Source organism: Ammospiza caudacuta, chromosome 1 (assembly GCF_027887145.1).
Source record: "Ammospiza caudacuta isolate bAmmCau1 chromosome 1, bAmmCau1.pri, whole genome shotgun sequence".
Classification (NCBI taxonomy): domain Eukaryota; kingdom Metazoa; phylum Chordata; class Aves; order Passeriformes; family Passerellidae; genus Ammospiza; species Ammospiza caudacuta.
In genome coordinates, this window is record NC_080593.1 from 118,348,757 (window position 1) to 118,370,410 (window position 21,654).

The window sequence follows — 21,654 nt, forward strand, 5'->3', positions numbered from 1 at the left end:
AGTTTTCAAACACATGAAGGAAAAGAATACCTGGGTGTAGTCAGTATGGGTTTATGAAGGGGATTCTGTACTTTACCAGCTTTCTGTGGTGAGGTTTCTAGCTTGGTGGATATTGTTTATCTCAATGTTAAGTCTGCCATAAACATCCTTAATCAACAGGGTGAGGAAATAGAATCTAGATAAGTTCCCAGTGAAGAGGATTGAAAGCTGGCATTTAAGCCAGGTTCAACAAGTTATGATCAGAGGCACAAAGTCCAGCTGAAGGCCACTCATCAGAGGTGCATCCCAGGCTCAGTACTGGGTCCAGCACTGTTTAAGAGCTTCACAGTGACTCAGAAGATAGGACAGAATGCATCCCCCTCAGCAAGTTTGCAGATGATAGAAAATTGAATAGGAATGGCCAATACACTACTTTTTTTTTTCTTTCCCGCCTTTCATAAGGACCTTGGCAGGATGGAGAAAGGAGGAAACACCTAATCTTAAAATATTTGACAAAAGGCAGCATAAAATTCTGCCCTAGGGAGGCATGCACCAATACAGGCTGATGGACAAGTGTCTGGAAAGCAACTTTCTAGAAAGAGACTTTGGGGTCCTCACAGAGGGGTCCTCAAAGGGTCCTCACAGTGCCCAAATTAAGCAGGAGCCAGCATTGCAGCAAAGCCACCAACAGCTTCCAGGGCTGCATTATGGAGAGCTCTGGCAGCCCACTGAAGGGGGTTATCCTTCCCCTAAGAGTTCATGAGATGTCTTAAATGTTGGACCCAGTTCTGTGCAACCTACTGTGAGAGAGACTGGAGCAGGTGAAGGGTATAAAGGGGATTAAGGGATGGGAGGAGCTAACATACAAGGGGAAGCTGAGGTATTTGGGACTGCTCAGCCTGGAGAACATAAGGTTCAAGGAAGGATCTTATCAATGCATTTAAATACCTGATGAGAGGAGTGAAGAAGGCAGAGGCAGGCTCTTCTCAAAGGCATCCAGGGAAAGGCAAAGAGGCAATGGACACAGGTTGAAACACAGCAAATGCCATTTAAGCATAAGGAAACACTTTTTTTTACTGAAAACAGGAACAGAGAGGCTGTAGAGTCTCTATCCTCAGAGGCATTCAAAACATGGCTGGACACAGCAACCTGCTCTAATTCATCATACTTTAAGCAAGGGTAATCTCCACATTTCCCTTCTCACCTTGACCTTTCTGACTAATTCTACAACAACTCAGGGTACAGGAAGCATGAATAATGCATGACAGGGATGAGAAGTACGTTTTCAACTGAGAAATCTGCACATTTGGCTGGAACAGAGTAGTTTTGATAAATGTTACAGATTAAGGTGTTGCATGCTCTTCAACTGTTAACAGAACCAGCAGAAGACAGCGTGTGCCTCTTGTCTGAGCTTTTTTTGTGCCTCTAAGCTGAGGTTTCAGCTTACTGGCAGTTTCTTATGACAGCAAGTGATGAGCTCCAGTGGCTGTGCTGAACACAGATCCTCCCACACAACTCTGCTACACTGTGATGTGTTAGACCCTGACACAATGCAGACAAGTGGTGATGCAGGATGCTTACTAATATCTGAGCTAAACAATTCTGTAATGCCAATATGCCAGCACTGAACATTGATTGCTGTCATGTACATGATCTGCCCATGCAGATCAGTCTGGGTATGTCTGTGAATTATATCTGCCTGCTGTGCTCAAGTGCTAGAGGTAAATTGTTCTAAACTACCAATGAGTTCTACTATGGCTGCAATGTAAGAAATGTCCAGAATTAAAACTAGCTGTGATACTTTTAGTTTACTGCTATTTTTAAGAAGAATGTTACAATTTTGATCACCTCCTATTGTTCTATACAGTGTCTCAGCAGCACTGAGCAGGTAGTTGATTATTTTAGATTCCATTTATCTTTGTCACTACATGAGGTGACCAAAGCACCCAAATAGTCTATTCACCACAGAATTCTTTATTTCCTGATAGTGTTTGCTCCCATAGCTTAGTGGTGCTTCTGTATGTGACTAGGGATCAGCAGGCATTTTAAGTTTATTTTAGCAGTCATCTAACATCTCAGTCATGGCTAGCATAAAACAAAAATTGCCCTAGGCATCTCATAATAGTGGATGTAAAACTTTGGACTTCAAGAGCACAACTTTTCAGATTATTTTACATTTATATGTTCAAAATATGTGACTACAGTTACAGGTTTAAATAAGCAACATTTCTGCAAACCATATTGTGGTGATAACTATAGAGCACCAAGAAATTATGAACAAAACAGTAGCTCTCCAAGAGAATCTGCTCTCAGGGAGGGATCCACTTTGGCTCTGGATGTGACTGAGAGCAATTTTATTGTAGCCACATTGAGTGTGATGACTTCTAATCAGTTATATTCACTATAACCTGGCTTTGCAACCAATTCATGGAACAACAGCTTTGTTCATTACCACAGCAGTAACCACCCAGTGCAGTTCTGCACATCAAAAGCAAGGGACTGGTCAAAAAGATGAATACATGCACTCAAGGGTCTGAAACAGGGCTAAATTAGCACTGGGCTTTTCAACTTTTGCATCCTTATTTTACCATGTGAAGGATATTCTCACATAGTTATTGTAGACAAAATATAATAACTTGGAAAAAAATGAAAACTTATGTCCTACACAACCAATGCATGTGCATTGACCTATACAGGTCTACTGCATGATCAAGTGAGGTTTACTGATAGCTGAATAGTCATTGTAGGCACGTGAAACAAATGTTGTTGGCACCCACACTCATGGATGTACAATTTCTTTCCTTCACCTTCAGGAAAGAAGCATGTGGCAGCATTATTTGGCTTCCACAAGGTGATTCTTCCTCTGTCTAATGCAGCCAGGCTGGGGTGGACAAGTGAAGTTTATCACAGTGAGAATCTGGCTCACTAAATTAGTCATGTGAAGTTAGGTTCAGATCAGAAAATAAAGCTCAGGTTAGAAAGGACCTCATCCAACCTCCTGCTCGAAGGAGGTTAGGCTATGGGTCAGATCAGGTCACTTCAGGCTGAGGTTTAGTAAGGCTTTACTTATTGGTTGACCCATGGCAAATAACTACTTATCTACCATGAGCTCCCAGGAAACAAAAGGTAAAATGGCTCAACTAAGAAGTCCACAGAAAGGCTTCAGCTAACATATTTCACCTGGTATTTGCTGACAGTTAAATAGGGGCATATTTTTATTGTTAAGTTTATCGTGTGCTTGAGGCATCATTAAATATATAAAAATTGTGCATTCCTCTATACATGTCCCTCTATTCCCCAAAATCACCTGCTCCCAGCATTATGAATTTGCAAAAATGAAGAAGTTTGCCAGGTACCTGCCCTCTTCTGCAGCCAGTAGCTTCTGGGAATCTTTCCAATAAAGCACAGGTTTTCGGAACACTTTTACAAGCATTCTCATTTTTTCTTCCTAGTGAAAATAATGGATAGAGCATTGGTAAGAGCAATGAATGAACCTTTCCATTTTCTGCTTTTCAGAAGAGCAACAAAGCTGCCAAAGACCTGACACTGAGAGACAGGTAAATATTACTGTTCTCATTTTAGGACCGTGCAACCTAAGTACCTCCATGCTGTAATAGCAGCCTACACATTTTACTTTTACATTATTTGTGAACAGCAGGCTTTCTTCCGTTTAAAAAGTGTTATTTTAAATGTATAATCACTAATGTGGATGCATAGGAGAAAAAAGATTTAAAATGCCCCCAGTATCGTAAAATTTCAACACCAGATTATATTTTGATATAAATTTGCCTTTAGTATTTTATTTTAAAGTACTCTTTCATATGTGGAGTTTTATAAGAATTTAAGGTCATTCCAAGAGTTGAGCCTCCCAATGCAGAGTGCAGGGGCAGGGCAGCAGGCTCATTAAAGCCATATTCTTTTGCTCACACCATTTCTGAATGACAGAGCTCCCCTAGCTGGCAACCCAGAACTGAGGATGTGCCTTCTCCCAGGTCCCCATCTTCCCTCAGGCTTACCCTGTACTATGCATTATGCCACAAGAGGAGTGCACTCATTGAACAGTTACCATACTCAAGGGACCCTCAGAGGTATTTGGAGACAACATGGTTTAGAGTGAAGAACTCCTGCTCATTGTCACAGGGATCCCAAACACTGTTTTATCAATTCCCTTCCTCCGTATACTGATTAGAAAAACAGTTTTAGAAAAAGCTGTATTGATAGTCCTTACTAAACTATGTGAATCTGAGATCATGAAATTGAGGAAAGACAAGAAATACAGACTGCTTTACCTTGTTGCCATAAGGTAAACTGGCTCCAGTCTCCTTTCTCCCGTAGGTTCTCATCTTCAGGCAGGAAGAGGCTTCGTTTTTTATCCATCACAGCAAGACCCTCATCCCGAATGAGCTTCCAGTTTTTCTCTAAGGACTGTTGTGAGAGACATGTTACTGCACTGAGAAATTACTGTGTTTGGCTTTAGTATAATTTTTAGTTTTTCCTGCCATTATTAGCTTTATTTATATATTTAAAAGCAATAAAAGAAAGCATTTGGCGTTATTATCAAGTTGCTTTAAATTCTGTTCCCTTCTGACATGTTAAGGCAGGAAAAATAACTTTCACTTTGAAATCTTCAGATTCAATTACATTGGGATTGTAAGATTTCAACAATAGCCAGCCTCTTTGCAGACCAGGCCTCACTTTGACTTGCTTTTTGATGAGCCTAAGGGCTCTTTAAGTAATCATTTTGTATTGCAAGCTAAATGTATTGATCTTCCTAAATTATGTGCATGTGACCTGGAATCATTCCTGCAACTGGAAAACCACATACATAACCTGGAACTCCAGGTGTTGGCACAATATTACAGGCCAAAGAGGCCAAATTAAAACATACCACTTGAGTTGAAGTTTATGACTGAAACTTTCAAAAAGGCTTGTGCTGAGATTCACTTGCATGTGTTGATGCTGTTGCAAAAGTCACATACAACTTGAAATGCCAGGTGATCATTTATGGACACAATGATTGAGAATGTGTGAGCTGCCTGATACTTCATACATACAAACCCACAAAATAGCAGAATTAAAATTTCTGTTCTCTTCTGCCTTGGGACATTATATTTGGAGAAATCAGATAGCTTAGAAAACCTTTTATTCTACCAATAATAAGTAATTTTAATGTTATAGCACTATAAATGGAAAACCCACAGTATAACAATGGGTCTGGGTAAAAGTAACTTCAATTTCCCAGCAGCTTACTTTTCTCACTAAACCTTATTTTGGGTGAATAGTTTTCATTATTCCTTTGTGCTCTTGAACAATGCATTTCTGTAAGACATTTTCAATCCATTTCACACTGAAATAACCTATGGTATGTTCCCACACTACCTCCTTATATGATGAATAGAAGGTGATATAGCTAGGTGATATAAGTGCCCCCTTTATTAGCCATCCTCATGTAAAATAAACAGTTGCATTTTCCACTTGAGGTCTTTTTACTTAAAGGAAAAGTTGCTCTGACAAAATTGGTTTGTATTGCTATATCATAAAAGGCTCAACAAAGCAAACTTTGCCTAGAACACGTCTATAATACAGCTACTTTCTCCCACTAGAGCAATTTTAGCTAGGCTAAAATGTATGAAAATATGGATTTCACTTCTGTTATTACAGTAATCTCTATCATAACAAATTGTTTTTTTCTCTCGCTTATCAAAAAATGGGGAAGAATGCTTATTTTTCCTAGTGTATTCACATTATTCTCCCTCATTGATGGTTTCTATAACACTCATTTAACAGCTAGCATTAAGTAAAATTGCAAAGACTTGTTTGAATATCTTTGGAAAACTGACTTTTCCAAATAGTGTAGGGTACAGAAAAAGATCGAAAATTTCCACCTAATCAGAGATGTATATGAGAACAGTGCTGCTACTTATTCAGCACTGCCCTATCTACAAAAGGAAATGCCAGCTTGAGTACCTGGTTTGGCACTGGCTGGAGAAGAGAAAGATGAAAATAACCTACACTCACACCAGCCCCAATTTAAAGTGATATAGAGCAACAAAACTGGAAAACTTTCAAAGACATTCCAAGTTCTTCTGTGCTTCCTCAAACTCCTCCTACTTCCTCAGCTGAAAAAAGGTAAGAGGGAGCATTCATCCATGCAGACAAGATGACACATGAAGAGCACTGGTGGTCCAAGGCATTGTAGGCAACAGCTGCTCTGTCCCCTCTACTGTCCCTCAAGTGCCACAGGTTGAAGGCTAACCTATAAAGGTGACTGTTTGTCCTTGTGTTTAAAGGCTCCCTCCCCAACATGTTAGATACAAATTTATTTGAATACCCCCCATCAATTTAGAGCTAAATCCTCAATGGTTTTAGACATAAATTGCTCAGATATCAATAGGGTTTCTGTCCTGAAAACACAGACCCCCATCTGTAAAACACACTGACAGTTCTTCATATTGACCAACAGAAAACTCCTGGGAGAAATAAAGTGGGGAGTTCAAACACCATGCAGCCTCTCAGGGATATCTTGAACAGTAAGAACACAAAAAACATTCAAACATGTTTAAGTCCAGGACTTGGACTTACAGCTCCTGATCTAAGAATTGGTATCTGCAGGAAAAAAAGTTAAATGTACTTATGCCTCCATGATATGAAAGGATTCAAGCTCCAGGTTAGAGCAAAAAATTAGTATTAAATTCAATGCAGTATCCTGATTACAGCTGAAAAATCAGGAGGCAACAAGCACTGGGAGCATATGTACTTGTTTGCTAGCAGCTGATTCCCATAAACCTTCATATGGCTTTTTAAACACAGTTTCTAATAACAATTGAAGTTTACAGTTGCTGTACATCTGGCAATAATGTAGATTTTATTTAAATAGGGATTGTTTAATATGGGAGGTTTTTATATGAGACTATTACATTGAAAGTATCCTTACTCTGTCAAACCCTTTCAAAATGTGGTTATAAATGACACAGGAAGAGATTAAGAGGTGGCTACCCCTCATGTGAGGCATAACTACTGACCACACATCCATTTTAATTCACTGAACTATAAAATAAAATCGTGGTGAAGAGTTTAATGTACTTCACTTTGTTATGGAACAGAATAGGAAAGCATTCACAATCAGTTACCACATCTCCACTGGGTAACGCTGATAACCTCCAAGCAAGGGGGGCAGTGTTTTAAACTGTTCAAAATAGATTCCTTGCACCCATCCAATCACCCACAGAGCTCCAACATCAGCACTTGTATGCATCATCTTTGCTCTTTTCAACACAAGGCTCCCCTTAAAGCATCCAACCACACTTTAAGTACACATTTCAATTAAATTTCTCCCTTGCCTATGAATGTTTAGCTATTATTACCAAAACCATTAAGGCCCAGCTGTCAGCCTATGGAAAACTATAAAGATATGCTCTGTTGCCAATACTTTCACTGTCTTTCTGCACTTTTCTTGATGCACTTGAAAGTTTATATAATAAAATCTAAGCCATCAGAGAAAAGCAAAATACAAGATCTACTTTAATCCATCAGTAAATTGTAGTAAATTATTGGCAAAGCATTGTCTGGGTCCTTTCCAAATGTCAAAGGACACAACATGCAGAAAGGACAAAATTAATTAAGTCATTGCCTACATATTAATTTCAGACCAGTGGAAAGTCTCTAGGATCCAACATCATTGTATCTCTTTTATTATTTTTTTAATGAGCACCAGAATAGAATAATGCTATAAATGAGGTTCTACAGAAGGTACTGGAGAAAGATGCAATGACTCAGACTGGCTGAGGAAAGCTAATCATTCCAAGGGAAAAGGATGGGTTGTCAAAGATGAAAGTAAAGTTTCCTTTCAATTGAGGTCAAAAGAGGAAGACAGTTTCTTGAATTCCCAGATCCAAAGGCCTAAAATGCCTGTACATCAGAAACATTAGTAGAACATCTCTACATAACTCACTCACCACACCCTTCCTAATATAAAGGTTTATATTTTCTTCTCCCTGAGAAATCAGGTGCCTCTCCCTGTTCTTTCAAGGAAAAACATTAAGCCTCAGTGAAGTGCAGAGAGATTCAAAACTTGCCTTCAGCACAGTTCCACTAATTAAGATCTACAACGTCTTGATAAGTATTACTGAGATTCTCAGTCTTCCCCGCCTCCTTGCCCCCACAAAAAACCCAGCCCAAACCCCTCTTCCTTAAGACATCCAGGCAACCAGGTAATATTAAAAGAGATAAAGTAGGAGATTGTCTTTTTTTAACCTTACCCACCAGGAAGTTAAGCGTCAGGACCCATTTTTTAATTAAAGCAGTAGGACAGTTAACACCATGGAGTTAAAAGGAGACATGCCATGTTTAGACAGTTACTTAGCATTGTAAAAATGAATCATCCTGTGGAAATACCCTTTTTTTTCACTTGCAAACAATGCCACTAGCATGGACAGTATGTCTCAATATGTATGATTACAGCTAGTCAAGCTGAATGCCCCTCAGAAGGAAATTATTAAACTGAGAATACTGTAAAAAGACAATTTTCTCTTTAGGCTTTCTGTGGAAAAAGCAAAGTAGCATCAAAATTCACATCTTCATCTCTAGGCCCAAGAAACTAGATGACCCTTTATAAGAAAATCAAGCCAGGTCTGTGCTGTAAGATGCCACTGACCACAGCTGTGCTGGTAAATGGAATGAACCAAAGAGAGTTCAGCATTACTATTGCTCCAGCCCCATATAAATGCTCATTTAGCATTATTAAGATACCAAGTTATTGGTTTAAAAATAGTTCATTCCTATGTAACAAGTAGTGAAACTCAGAGAGGTCAGGGCCTCCAGTGCTGTGTACAGTATATATCAGTGTACACAGTATATACCAGTTTGTACAGTATATATACATATTGAATTCTACCATGGTATCTGGAAGAATTTCCCACACAGACCAAAGAGAAATGTTATGAAATGAAGCAGTAGGAACTAACTGTTGATTGGTTTCTGCTTTGTGAGAAGGGGAAATAATTATTTCAACTAAACCATGTACAGAAGTTGGAGTACTTCAGAAATTAGAAAACTAATGTCATCAATAATGTTTTGCTGCTTCCTGAAGAATACTACCTCTAGTCTTGCTTGCTTACAGCATTGTATGTAATTAGAATTGAACCTGCTTTCTTTCAGAACTTCAAGTATTTTCTTGAGTTACAAAAAACACAACAATACAAATATTTGTCCTGACGCAAATAACTACATTTTGGCTTTATACTTTAAACTGTGAGTGTTGTTTTAAAGACCTTACTGCTCCCAAATTATGATACCTGTAGAAGCAATTTACCAGTGACAATTTAATCTAGATTCACTGACATATTGCTAATAAAACAGCCAAAACGTGTACCACCAAATGAAAAGGTATTATTGAATTCCAGAGAGGCAGTTGTACTGTGGAGGTCTGGGGTGAACTTTTATCCTTGCTGGTTTTCTGAGCAGCTCTTCTAGAAGCCACTCAAGATGCTGATCCAAACCAAGATCTTCATATATGACCTGATTCACCTGAAAAAAACCTTCAAGGTGAAGCTCTGTCCATTTTATAACATCAAGTGAATTCTTTCACCCTTCAAAGCTGACTCATGCCAAGGGTGAATGGATCATTACGTTCTGAGACATAGGAATTTGAAAGGTTTACATGTAAGGAACTGTAAAACAACACTGCATGTAGCTCTAAGACACTAGTCAAATAATATTCCTACTTCCTTTTTGTTTGACAGAAACATATTAAGAAGTTCCCAGTTTCTCCATATCTTTTATGGCAAGAAGCATCCATTCCACACATACCTCAAGAATTAATTCAATATGAGAACATTTCACTGCTTTTTGGTGTGGCTGAGATCACATTGGAGAATCCCACTTTAATCTAAATCTCTAGCTTTATTTTTGTTGCCATCAAAACCATAACAAAGAGCAATCTTCCTTTTTAAACTACTTTTATTTTTTTTAAATAACCATCTTTCCACAGTGTTTTTTTTAAACATGCTATGTAACTAAGTATAAAGAAACAACCACTCTGAAGGAGTTTGTTCCTTACAAATATACTTTTTTGGGTTTAAATAATTTATCATAGTGGATTCTCTAAATGACACACCAATAATTGAAACATACAGGAAAAAAGGGTCTTCCTAAATTTTTATGAATTATTATTAGAATTATAGTAAATTAATAAAAAACAATGTAAATTTGGAAATAAAAGCTACTGTTATGAACAATAACCACACTACTTGCATGCATTAAATAGACAAAAACCTTTTAAAGAATTTAAATTCTGCATTATTATCTTTTGTTAAATCCATCACTGGGAACCTACACTTGTTTCTCTCATGCAATTAAAAGCTTCTATAGTCACTAAATATTAGAAAAGGGCTCAAAAGCACAGCCTTTCCTGACTAATTAAAAATTCACAATGGGTATTCTAGACATTACCAAATTGTGCTGTCATTTTCCACTTGAGATGTTACATTTGTCTACCATGCAAATTTTGTATTTATTAATAATTTCAGCCAGCCTGTTCCCATTCTCAAATTTGAAAATGTCTAAGCTTATTTTATAGCATCTTATTTAATTCTTGTGCTCAGTCTGACAGCTCTGTCTGGAATTCACAGTCAGTAGTTCTGACCTTATTGATTAGCGTTTTCTCTGCTTAATAACTGAAATTATAGCTTCAATTTTAATAAAAACAAAAGTATAATGAAGCCTTACCTTCACCAGTTCTGTATATCCAGTTTCCCTTGCTGTCCACCAAGGCTGAGCCTTCAGTCCCTTGACATTGTAGAGGGAGCGCTGCCAAACTGATGCAAAGTGACCTCTTTGGTACCCAAGCTCATACCACTTGTATGCCTAAAACATTGCAGTTGTAAACAATCAAACTCACATCAGCCAAGCTCCTACAGGAAAAAAGTAACATTTCCTTGCAAGACAGAGACTGTCTCTTCAGATGTTGGGGTTATTCTTTCAATAAAATGTACTAATGAATACTTTAGGAAAAAAAAACCACAAACAAAAAAACCCAAATGACAAATTAGATCAGTTGGCCAAGAGAGTCCAGTTCAACGTTAACAAAACAGGATAATCTTCTCACAACCATTCACATCAAATACAGGCTGATAATTCATGCCCTTGGACTTGGAATATCCAATTGTTTCTCATCTTACTCAATTGCATTTTCTCTGTTTCAATCTTCTGCCTACATGTGAAAGATGACTGTCTTCTGCTGCCAGTGGAGATGCTGTGATGATGAAAACAATGATGACTTAAAGTGTTAATAATCTAATACTTACATGCACTTGAGTTTCTACAAATATTTTTCATCTCACCCTAACTGATCACACGACAGAAACCTGCTGAAATTAATACCGGACCTTTTTTTGTCTTTACTCTCCCTTTACACAACTTGTTTTACCCCTGCATAGCAGCAAAAAAAGCAAAGCAAGAAAATGAGATGCTTGGAAAAAAAACATCCAGCATTTGTAGTACTGTGAGAAACCACACGCAGAGAAAGTTATACAGAGCTGCCTCCTTCCTGCCCAGCATTGCTGCTACAGCTGCAATAGTTCAGACAACATAATTGTAAAAAATCCTCCAATAAACAAAAAAATAAACACCCTTCCCCCAACCCCCCCCCCCAAAAAAAACCAAACTAAAAAACCCCCACCAAAAACTAAAAAAAAAAACCCAAGACAGCTAAGTAGGGAAATATGAGAACAATCATTCCAGAGCCGAGGGACTGAGGCAGGTGGCAATCCCTGCCTTGAACAACTGGCCAAAGTCCTCACTGAGAGTTTGTAAACTTTCTTCAAGTTTTTGAAAATTGTTGTACTCTGATCTTTATAAGTCTCCCAAAGTATGGAGCAAAGTCTGCAATACATTGTTGCTCTACAGTATTTACTTGAAGTACACAAAAATAGTGTGGATGAACAGAATAACAGCAGATCATTTATAAACTATCATCTTTTTTTGCCTAGAGAAGCTCAGTAAAATTGTGCACGGGTCAAAAATATAATAAGGTAATACACAGCATATATTTAAATGTTGATGTTATCTTGGTTAACTGTCTGAAATGGAAGCATTAGGATTTATAACATTTGTTCCCCCAATTGTTAAAATACCAGTGAGATATCAAGCGATGGTTCATGCTGACTGCCTCCAATCAATTGCAATGTCTGGAGTTAGCCCAAATGATAAGGGGAATGAATTATTTGTTTCAGCCCCTGAGTGATGAGTATGAATGTTGCTGCTGTTTAAGATACATTAGCTATAATTACAACGTATAACACAATTATTTTTTATTTATTAGAAGAATTGTGCTAAAGAAATTGCCTTTATCAGGATGGAGTAGGGTTAGGCTGCCTCACTCATCCTTTCCCAAGACTTAGTGAAAGATTTCTTTTCTCATGCAGGTCTTGGCAGGGGAACATGGACAGCTACAACAGTGTAGCTCTCCTTTCCAGGAGAGAAACTGTTGGAGATGCACTCAGTTTATCCAATCTATGTGAAGAGTGCTTTGTTGTGTAACAACTTCTAGGTTTTAACTTCTCTTTTCTTAAGCCAACATGGCGTTTTATCAAATTATAGTTGGAAAGGGCATACTCAACACTGCTCCCCTCACATTTCCCAAGGCCACATTCATAATTCCTAATTTAGCTCTAATAGATGAATATCTCCCTTCAACAAACCTCCAGTGATAACAATTTCACATCTAACTTAAATATTGATTGGTTTCCTTGATTAAATCTTGAAATTCAGCAAATCTAGCAAGGTCAGTGAGGAAAATTTAGCTGAACAATGGACTTTCCATTGATAAATTTAGAAGTCTCCTCTATCCCAAGAAGTTCATTTGTCATTAATTAAACTTTTTCTACAGCAGATTTGGCCATTAACTCCATAAACATTAACACATAATAATCCTGGAGTTAGAGATGCTGTACATTAATTACATCTGTGTGGTATCTTTATTCAAACAAATGGCAATGGGATGTTCCAGGCTCAGCAACTCAACCCAGAAGTGTCCCATGGAAATGTACAGGGAATTTGAGAGAAGGAGACAGAGTCAGATAGAGTGTGAAAGCAGACTCTGTGTGTGCATATGTTTCTAAGTAAAATGAAGTAAACTAATTCTCACTTATAAATGAACAATTTAAAAAAAGTCATTGGAAGAGTATTGAGGGAAGGTAATCTAGCTTAAAATTCAGATATTACATTCTAGATCTACTGTATGTATAAAGTATTGTAATAAAAGTTCCATGAATTATTTAAAAAAAAGGTAAACTGATGAACTAGACTTGAGAAAGATCACATACAGTGGCTTCAGCCCACTTGTCTGCAGTTCATACTGGAGAAGCACCTCCTGACTGGGCCACAGCACTAAAGGGGTCAGCATTTTTAACAGTTTTTAGGTATTAATATTAATTTAACAGCTTTAAGGTATTAATTATTAATAATTAGGTATTCATATTTTTACAGTTTTTAGGTATTAATTTTACAGTTTTTAAGGTATTAATTATTACTTACATTACTAAGTAAGTAATTAAAAAGCAGTGATTTTCATGGCTATTTCTACTCAGATTTTTAATGCTTATTCTCTTCATATTTCCCACCTAGGAATTGGATTTTTTTTGCTGTTGTTTTTAAATTCATGCTCCTTTTAAAGTCCATGACTAATCAGAGTCTTCAGAAAAGGTCCTTTGCTCCCCTGCCACGACAATAGTGGAAAGTCACATACTTAAATTTCACTTTTAGGTATAATTTGATTTCAAATAAACAAAAGAGAAACTCTTATGGCTTCTAGCATTATATGTTTGTTTTCGTTCGGCTCTCAACAGATACATAGTACAAATTTCTGTTTTCCTGATTGATTTGCTAATTTAGTTATTGAAAAAAATTCATAACTCAGCCCACACATTCAGTCCTCTCATGATCCTCTTTTATCTCATAAACATTGGTGCTTTTTCCTTGGAAATTAAGGAAGATTTACAAAACAGTGTTAGACAAGAACTTCTATACAGTAAAATACAAGTAACTGATTATTTTAACTCATTAAAATCCGTGTTGTAAGTGATATAAGCAGAACACAGTTTCTAGAAACAGTTAAAATTTTTGTAAATTTTTAGTCCCTTGTTTGAAGCTGCCCTATGCCAGCTTAAACATTCTCAGTTAAATCTAAAGCAAGGGATGCTACGAGATTGTACTGTAATGCCTACAAATGGATTTTTTGCTGTTGATCATCTTGACTTCTACACACACAGGCTGGATTGTTGTTGCAATCAAACTACTCTTGTTTTCAACAATAAACCCATCATTAAATGCTTTCCTGGATTCTGCAGCCACTCACAGATTTAGATTTTAAAGCAAGAACAGGTTAAACAGTACCTCTTTGTCTCCCATTCTCTGTAACGCATCACCCAGATGAAAATAAAAACGTCCATCATCTGTGCCAGGGTCACCAGACTCCAGTCCTTCCTAACAATTACATAAACAAACAAACAAACAAACAAATAAATAAATATGAAACTTATAAGAAAACTTAGAGGACTTCTAAAAGAGTTCATTTGATTGCTGTAAATAATCTGTGAATCCTATGCAAGAGACAGGCTATGAAACTAGGTAAAAAATGTCACCACCATGGTAACCTGGAATTTGAGCTGAATAAATACAATATGTAAGTAGAAAGTCATTGAGAAATGTTACCAGTTTTCCAAATCCCACAACCTCTCCCTTCAATCCCTCTAAGACAGAGGCATATTCAGAGATGGATACTTGTCCCTGACCCTATAAACATTTACACAAGCATTTTATAAAGCTGGACCAAGGTTTTATTTTGTAGTATTTCTTCCCAAACACCCAGAAGTATACATAAGGCTTCTCTGGATCTTTCAAGACTCTTAGGTTTGCAGCATACTACCAACCTCAAAGAATTTGAGGCTCAGAGCTCTGTACTTCAGGTTAATCATTAATAAAACGAACACTTGATGTTTAAGAATTGATGATTTTCAATGTACAAATTTGTTCCAGTTCATAAGCAGTGATACACCAGTATAACTCCAACAAATAGTTTAAGCAGTGATTTGTAATTAGCACACTTCTAGTCTGACACATTTTATATATTCCAATTCTACTGTTTGCTGGTAAAACATTTACTGTGGGTGAAAAAGTACCTGTAGATAAGGTATGCTCTCTGCTATCTTGTTTTCTGCTTTCAGGATGAAGCCATAATGTACTTTGGCAAAGCCATCATTTGGAGCCAGACTTAGAACCTGTTTGAGAGAAAATTGATTAAATACACCTATATGAATCCATGCAAATTAACAAATCTGTGTACATAATACTGTTCAGTAATGCAATTGTATTTTCTTCCATTACAGATTCTCAGGTAAACCCTTGGCTTGTCTGTGCTTTCTTTTCCTCGTTCACTTTTGCGCTCTCTCCAGACAAACCAAACTTTGAAGTCTCAGAAGTAAAATTATTTCCACAGAAATTACTTTATTTTTCACTTGTCCTTTTCTACACTTCTCTCTTGAGTTATAGCATGTTTCATTACAGAATTAAACCCACTATCAACACTTAAGTTACTTATTCTAGGTTGGAATAATCAGAAGGAAAGCAGCTACTCTTGAAAGAATCTGCAGCAGAAACATACCTAAAATAGTTTTAAATTAGATTTCCAGTGTTAGCAAACTAGTTTTTGCAAGAGAAATTATGTGAAACATGATGACCACAATTCAGAAAGAAGCTGCAATGTAATGCCAGCATCATGAGATGGGGATGTGAAAGCTCTGGAACACCAAGGGCACTGCCAGCACAGTGGTGAACTGGAGCACTCTCTGGAACACTGTGCACTTTTCTGGCCATGGGAAAGAAGGTAATAAAAAGTCTACTGCACTAGTGACTCAATGTGAAAGCACACATTATTCTTGTGTAGTTGTGTGCTGCACTCTTTGACCAAGACCAAGCATGCTAAATTCAGCTAAAAGATTTTGTACCCTCAACAAGATTCAGATCGTATCTGAGTTTACAAACTGGCTTAATTCTGCAGAAAAGGGAAACTCATGGGCACATGTCCAGAGATGGATATTTCATGGGGACTGTGGAAGAGAAGGATTTGTGAGTACAGGGACAGATGTAGGGAAGGATCAGTGTATGGGGCAGTGTTTCAGGGGAAGGAAGTGTGAAGCTGCCAACCTGAATTCTGAAATATGCACCCCCGACACCAGTCAGATAATTTAAGTGCATTTGTCTTCCTCAGCCAAGGGCAAAAATTAGAGCAAATGTCTTGATCTACTTCCAGCTCAGCATTTCTATGATGTACATATCCAATATAATTCGTAGCTCTATGCAATATCAATTACATGGTTAAGTTAATCTGTTTCACATCTCTTCTTTCCTTAAAATAAGGGTAGACAGTTTTATCAAGATAGACCCTCAGCCTGTGAGGATCATCACAGGAGCCTGGCCAGCAGTGGAATTACAGAAGCTGATATCCACTGAATGTCTAGACAGCTGGTAAATGCAAAACAACAGACAGATGAGCAATTTATCTTGCCTAAATCCATTTTTGAAGCTACTAAACTTATGCTGGGGATAAAATGCCTGCATACATTATAGTTATTTCCCTCTGCCCTTTCCAGTCACTGTCTGACATCACTTTTCAATCAAAATAATTACAAGCAAAATCATAAGACATTTTCAGGACCAACTTCTTTCTTTTCTCAAATCTTAAACACACCAACTACATCCAAGCAAAACCAAAAATCACAGCCATGAAGGTACAAAATGTTATGAGTTAAAAATAGCAACATTTCACAGAAATTACTTATTATGAAGGAACAAACAATTTGAGAATCAATTGGAAGTCCATAGTATGAGGCATTATTAGGAAAAAGTACCATAGTAAGGATGAGCTTGATCCCTAGGATAAGACTACACTACCACCTTCTGCATCTTATGCCTTTTGACTACAGGATTCTGTGTATAATTATTTTGATCCAAGAATCTGTACCTGCAGGGTGAAATGAAATGACTGACAGAAATATTTATTAGCCACATAATTTCGTTACAGTTTCTTTAACTATAGGATAAAGCTATCTGATTAATTAAGACAGAATAGAATTTTCTGTATTACGGTTCATTTAAACTATGCCGAGTTGCATTAAGGAATGATCTACATTCAGGGCCCCTAAAGAGAAGCAAAGAGATACAATCAGCAGAAATTACACTGGAAGTATTTAATGTAAATTGTATTACTCTGTTGCTGTTGCTGTGTGCAATATTAATTATGTTTAGAAATAAGTTTTACTAAACTGCTCATAGGCCATTAAATATTAATCATGAATATAGAAATTAACCTCTGGGGCTATCAGATACTAATTAGCCATGGCAGAGTACTGTGTTAATGTGGATATTCTGGTTTTGGTACCTGAGATAGCTCAATCAGAGCTGGCTTAAGCCTGTCTCTATAATGCTGCACTGAACCATGCACACATGCCCCAGCAAGGAGGCAGAAAAAGAGCTATTGGCTGAGTAACCAGTCTTAAAATGTTGTCTTTTGCTGTGTTTTTTAATAATCTGTGGATGCTTGAACCAAAAATAGTTCTAATTCTACCAGAACTACTTTTAAAGTTATGCTCTCTTTGAAAACAGAAATAGTTCTGAATTCTACTAGGATTATACTTAACATTATGTTTCCATGTCCCTAAGTGAATTCAAAAGAAAATTATTTAATATTAGAGGCAAAACTGAGATCCTCTCCAGCTGGACACTATTTTCCATCTGTGGTTCAGCAAAAAATTCTGGCAAACAGAAACTAGAAAAGTGCATTTTGGGCAAGTTATACTATACCACACTACAGTTGGAAGCAAAAAAACTCTCTTGGTCTGAAGTTCAGTGTTTATACACATTGCTTCTGCAGCTAAAAGAAGAAACATATATTAAAGACTTTTAAAATAAGCTGCTCAGATGTAACAAATTTAGAAAGAAAAATAAGAATTGACAGGCAAATATGTAAACTGGCTATTAAATGCAAAGCATAGCAGAAAGTTTTCATCTTCTAGGATTCCCTGGGCTTCTATTCAATTCCTTGGAGATTATGCAAGCCTGGGTTTGCATCTGAAATGGCTGATCTGAAATGGCATGTACTGTGATCCCATGTAGGGAACAGTACCTGTGCAGAGTTCATCTGGTTCCATGTGCTCAGTGCATGCTTAACACAGATCAGTAACACTGAATGGAGATTGAAATGCTACACCAGGAAGCAAAGATTTTGCCCATGAATCTAGCAGCTTCCCAGGGAATGGGAAACTTGGAGTTAAAGTTCCTCCACAGAGAAGAGTGTTTAACTACTTGGGAATTTTCCTGAGCAGCAGAAACAAGTACCACATACACAGGAATTTAGTCAACCATGAATAAGGCTAGAGGGAAATCAACAAAAAGCTGAGACTTTGAGTTGAATAAGGGGAATGCTCTCCTGAAAATGTGTACTGAAGTCTAAGATGCCTGTCCCTTCTGCATTAAAGAACACTTGAATAAAATGTATGAACAACCTTACATTGGGAAACAGAACACAGAATTCATAAATATTGGAGGTATCTACTTTGCAGCAATGAGTTCATGCTCTTGTCTGTGCTCTCTTAACATTTTTGTATCAAAAGATTACACAAGTGAGAAGGAGTTAGTCACACTGCAGAAGTTTCTCAGCTTTTTAAAAAATCATGGGAAGAGCAAGACTTCTCCATGAGGCCCTCAGAGCCACTATTCAGTTTGCCCCTTTCTCTACCATGCAGAGAATCTGAGCACCTATGGTAGGAGCTGAAATGCAAGCACTTTATAAATATGCCTTGCAACAGCTGAGCAAAGCACTCCAGAGCAGGCCATGCAGCCCCTAAGCAATCTGCCCAAAATCATGCAAGTAGAACCAAGAACCAAAGTAGACACACATGAGATTCTCCCTGTTTCTTTGGGTATTATTTTAAAAATCCTTAGTGCAAACTTATCCTGAACTGCAATAAAAAATTACATTATTGTGTTGGAATTCAGCCTGAGTAATACCTAAAATACAGACAAACCCACCATGATTTTCTAAAAAGATGAATCCAAATCTTTAAAAAAAAAACAAAAATATTTCTCCTCCTTTTACAACGACAGAACATCACTCTGCTCTATTCTATTTTAGTGTTAGTGAACTATAAAATAGAATAGTTACACTGGATAAAGAAGAATGGAAAACAATATGTTAAAAGCACACCAGTTGTATATCTATTCTTCATCAGAGCCCTATGTATTTCTTCTGAAGTATATAAAACTCAGTATCAAAGTAATTATATAGCAAATTCATGACCTTCCTCCATGTATAAAAATACCTGTGATTATTGAGAAATTCTAGCAAATATGTTGTGTGCAACAAAACACTGAATAATTGCATGGGAAAATCTTGCCCAAGAGGAGTATGGCTTTGTTTTCTCAAATTCCTTGCAGCTTGAGTAGCAGGTTTGTTTAATAAATTCTACTTTTAAAAGCCAATATTTCCAATCCTCTGAGAAATTTTGACAGCAAGCCAAAAATTATTGGACAGAAATGTTTTATGGAAGGACCTAAAAAGTAGCCAAAGTAGCAAAGCAAACATTATTCTGGCAACATCTGAGACTACCAGAGGAGCTTGAGGAAAAAAAATGGTACTCCTAGTGTTTGGCTTCTGCTTCCCACCATGTGGTTGAACATCATCCTTCTCTTTCAGAAGCTATCAGAGATGAGAATCTCTTCAGCCCCCCAGATGTGGGGGATGGAAAACTGAGCCTTTATTCTCAGGAGGTGGCACTAACCCTGCTGATCCCTTTCCAGCCTCCCTAACCAGACAATTAGCAAGCACCACGAGCGTGCCAACATCAACAGGACCATTCCTGGTCAGGTGTTATGATTTGTGCTCTACCAATGATGTCAGACTCCACATCTGTCAGACAGCTTCCAGATGTTAACAGGGTTTCTAGATCACAGGAGCAGAGTGGCTTTTCCTGGCAGTGAAGTTCCCCCAGCCAGATAACCACAGTATAAGGCAGAAATATAAATCCAGTGAATTGTCCACACTACAAACATCATGAAAGAAAAGCAGATTTTAAGCTACTTATAAAAGGATGAAAAAACTAAGGTAAAATAGATTTGTGAGAACTGATCTACTTGATTACATGGTTAGAAATGCTCTTCCTGTAAATAAACTGGCTTACTTCTCCTTCCCTTGTCTTGAAGATTGGTTATCACTTTTATAGTATGCATTCAGTATTAAATGTTACATACAACACACCTAGATGTGTCGTCAATATATTCCAGACCTGATTACCAGAAGATAGAAGATTTTTATTATTAAGCATATGGAAATAACCTGCATTTCTCTGCCAATGAGAGGATGGCATGACAGTATCAGGAAAAATAAATTAAAATTAGAGGAGAACCGCATTAGGAAAAAAACTTATATCTGTATTAACCCTTCAAAAATCTCTCATGTGACATGTCTAACAATATAAAAAAGTTAGAATCAATCAATCTTTCAAATGAACATAGGAATGTAAATAGCAATTTTCCTTGGCTGGAATGGAAACTCACCTCTTCATACACTTTCTTAGCATTGCTGTTATCTCCTATCAAGAGGTAACCAACACCAAGGTCATTCTTGAATGAAGTCTCACTGGGAAACAGCTGAACTAATTTCTGTAGAGTCACCAGGGAGCCCCTCATGCGACCTGATTTGATTGAACAAGACTTAATTACCAGTGCAGATATAAGAAACAGTAGTAAGATGTTTACACAGCATCAAAGGAAACACAAATCAGAGGCAAGTGATTCACTTTCACTGACAATCAAGGAGAACCTGGAAAAACTTGAGCAGACAGGAGCACATTCAGCTGCCTGGGTGTCACTGAGAGTGTAGCAAGAATATCTCAGAGAATCACTGCAATCACACAGTGCTATGGCAGCCTCTTGTGGAGGACCCTTCACAGTGCAGAAATAACACTTTTATACCACCAAATAACATTTTTATACCATCCTCAAAACTTACCAAGGAACTGCTGCCTGTCTGCTTCTCGCTTCAAGCTCAGTTTTATCAGGTCTGAAGGGACATTTGGCAGACTAACCACCTCATCATAGGTGTTGATAGCTTGTTGCAGCATCTCATTGCTCCTCATTTTCTCAGCTAAGTCATCTTCAGACTAGAAACAATAACAAAACCATTATAACCCATTAGTCTTAAAACCAACTATTTTCTTACCAGGAAATTATGCAATTGTTAGAATATGGATTCTGCTTTATGGCAAAGCACACTAGAACTACCATTAAATCTTGTTACCTATAGATTATTTGAAAGGAGAAGGATGAGAAAATTTGCACCTAAAACATAGATTAACACAGATTTTTGATTAATATTTGTAGAATTCATAATCCCTGCTTTCAAAACCAGATGAAGCAATCTGTTTTAATAACATAGGAGAAATGCAAAATTTTGCCCATGGACTATTTGTATACTAAGCCTTACTTTGAAAGCAATACATGGGTCAAAACACACCAACAAACATTTTTATCTATTCTGACACATTTGTTTACACTCTTTATTGCAAAATGAATTAGGAATTGCCTTTTGCCTTCCATACATTGATAGAATATGTACTCTGCTAC

At 37.3% G+C, this 21,654-nt stretch overlaps 1 protein-coding gene across 6 annotated transcripts in view; it reads right to left on the reverse strand.

The window, feature by feature from the left end:
* Window positions 1-21,654, reverse strand: part of ASPH (aspartate beta-hydroxylase) — a 111,780-nt gene that overhangs the window by 11,721 nt on the left and 78,405 nt on the right. For all 6 annotated transcript variants that reach the window (XM_058804323.1, XM_058804334.1, XM_058804318.1 and 3 more), the window contains 7 exons: window positions 21,041-21,191; window positions 20,587-20,723; window positions 15,156-15,254; window positions 14,371-14,460; window positions 10,705-10,842; window positions 4,269-4,404; window positions 3,336-3,427 (listed from right to left, as the gene is read on the reverse strand). In XM_058804323.1, coding sequence (XP_058660306.1) covers window positions 3,336-3,427; window positions 4,269-4,404; window positions 10,705-10,842; window positions 14,371-14,460; window positions 15,156-15,254; window positions 20,587-20,723; window positions 21,041-21,191 — 843 coding nt within the window. The remainder of the gene's footprint in view (window positions 1-3,335; window positions 3,428-4,268; window positions 4,405-10,704; window positions 10,843-14,370; window positions 14,461-15,155; window positions 15,255-20,586; window positions 20,724-21,040; window positions 21,192-21,654) is intronic.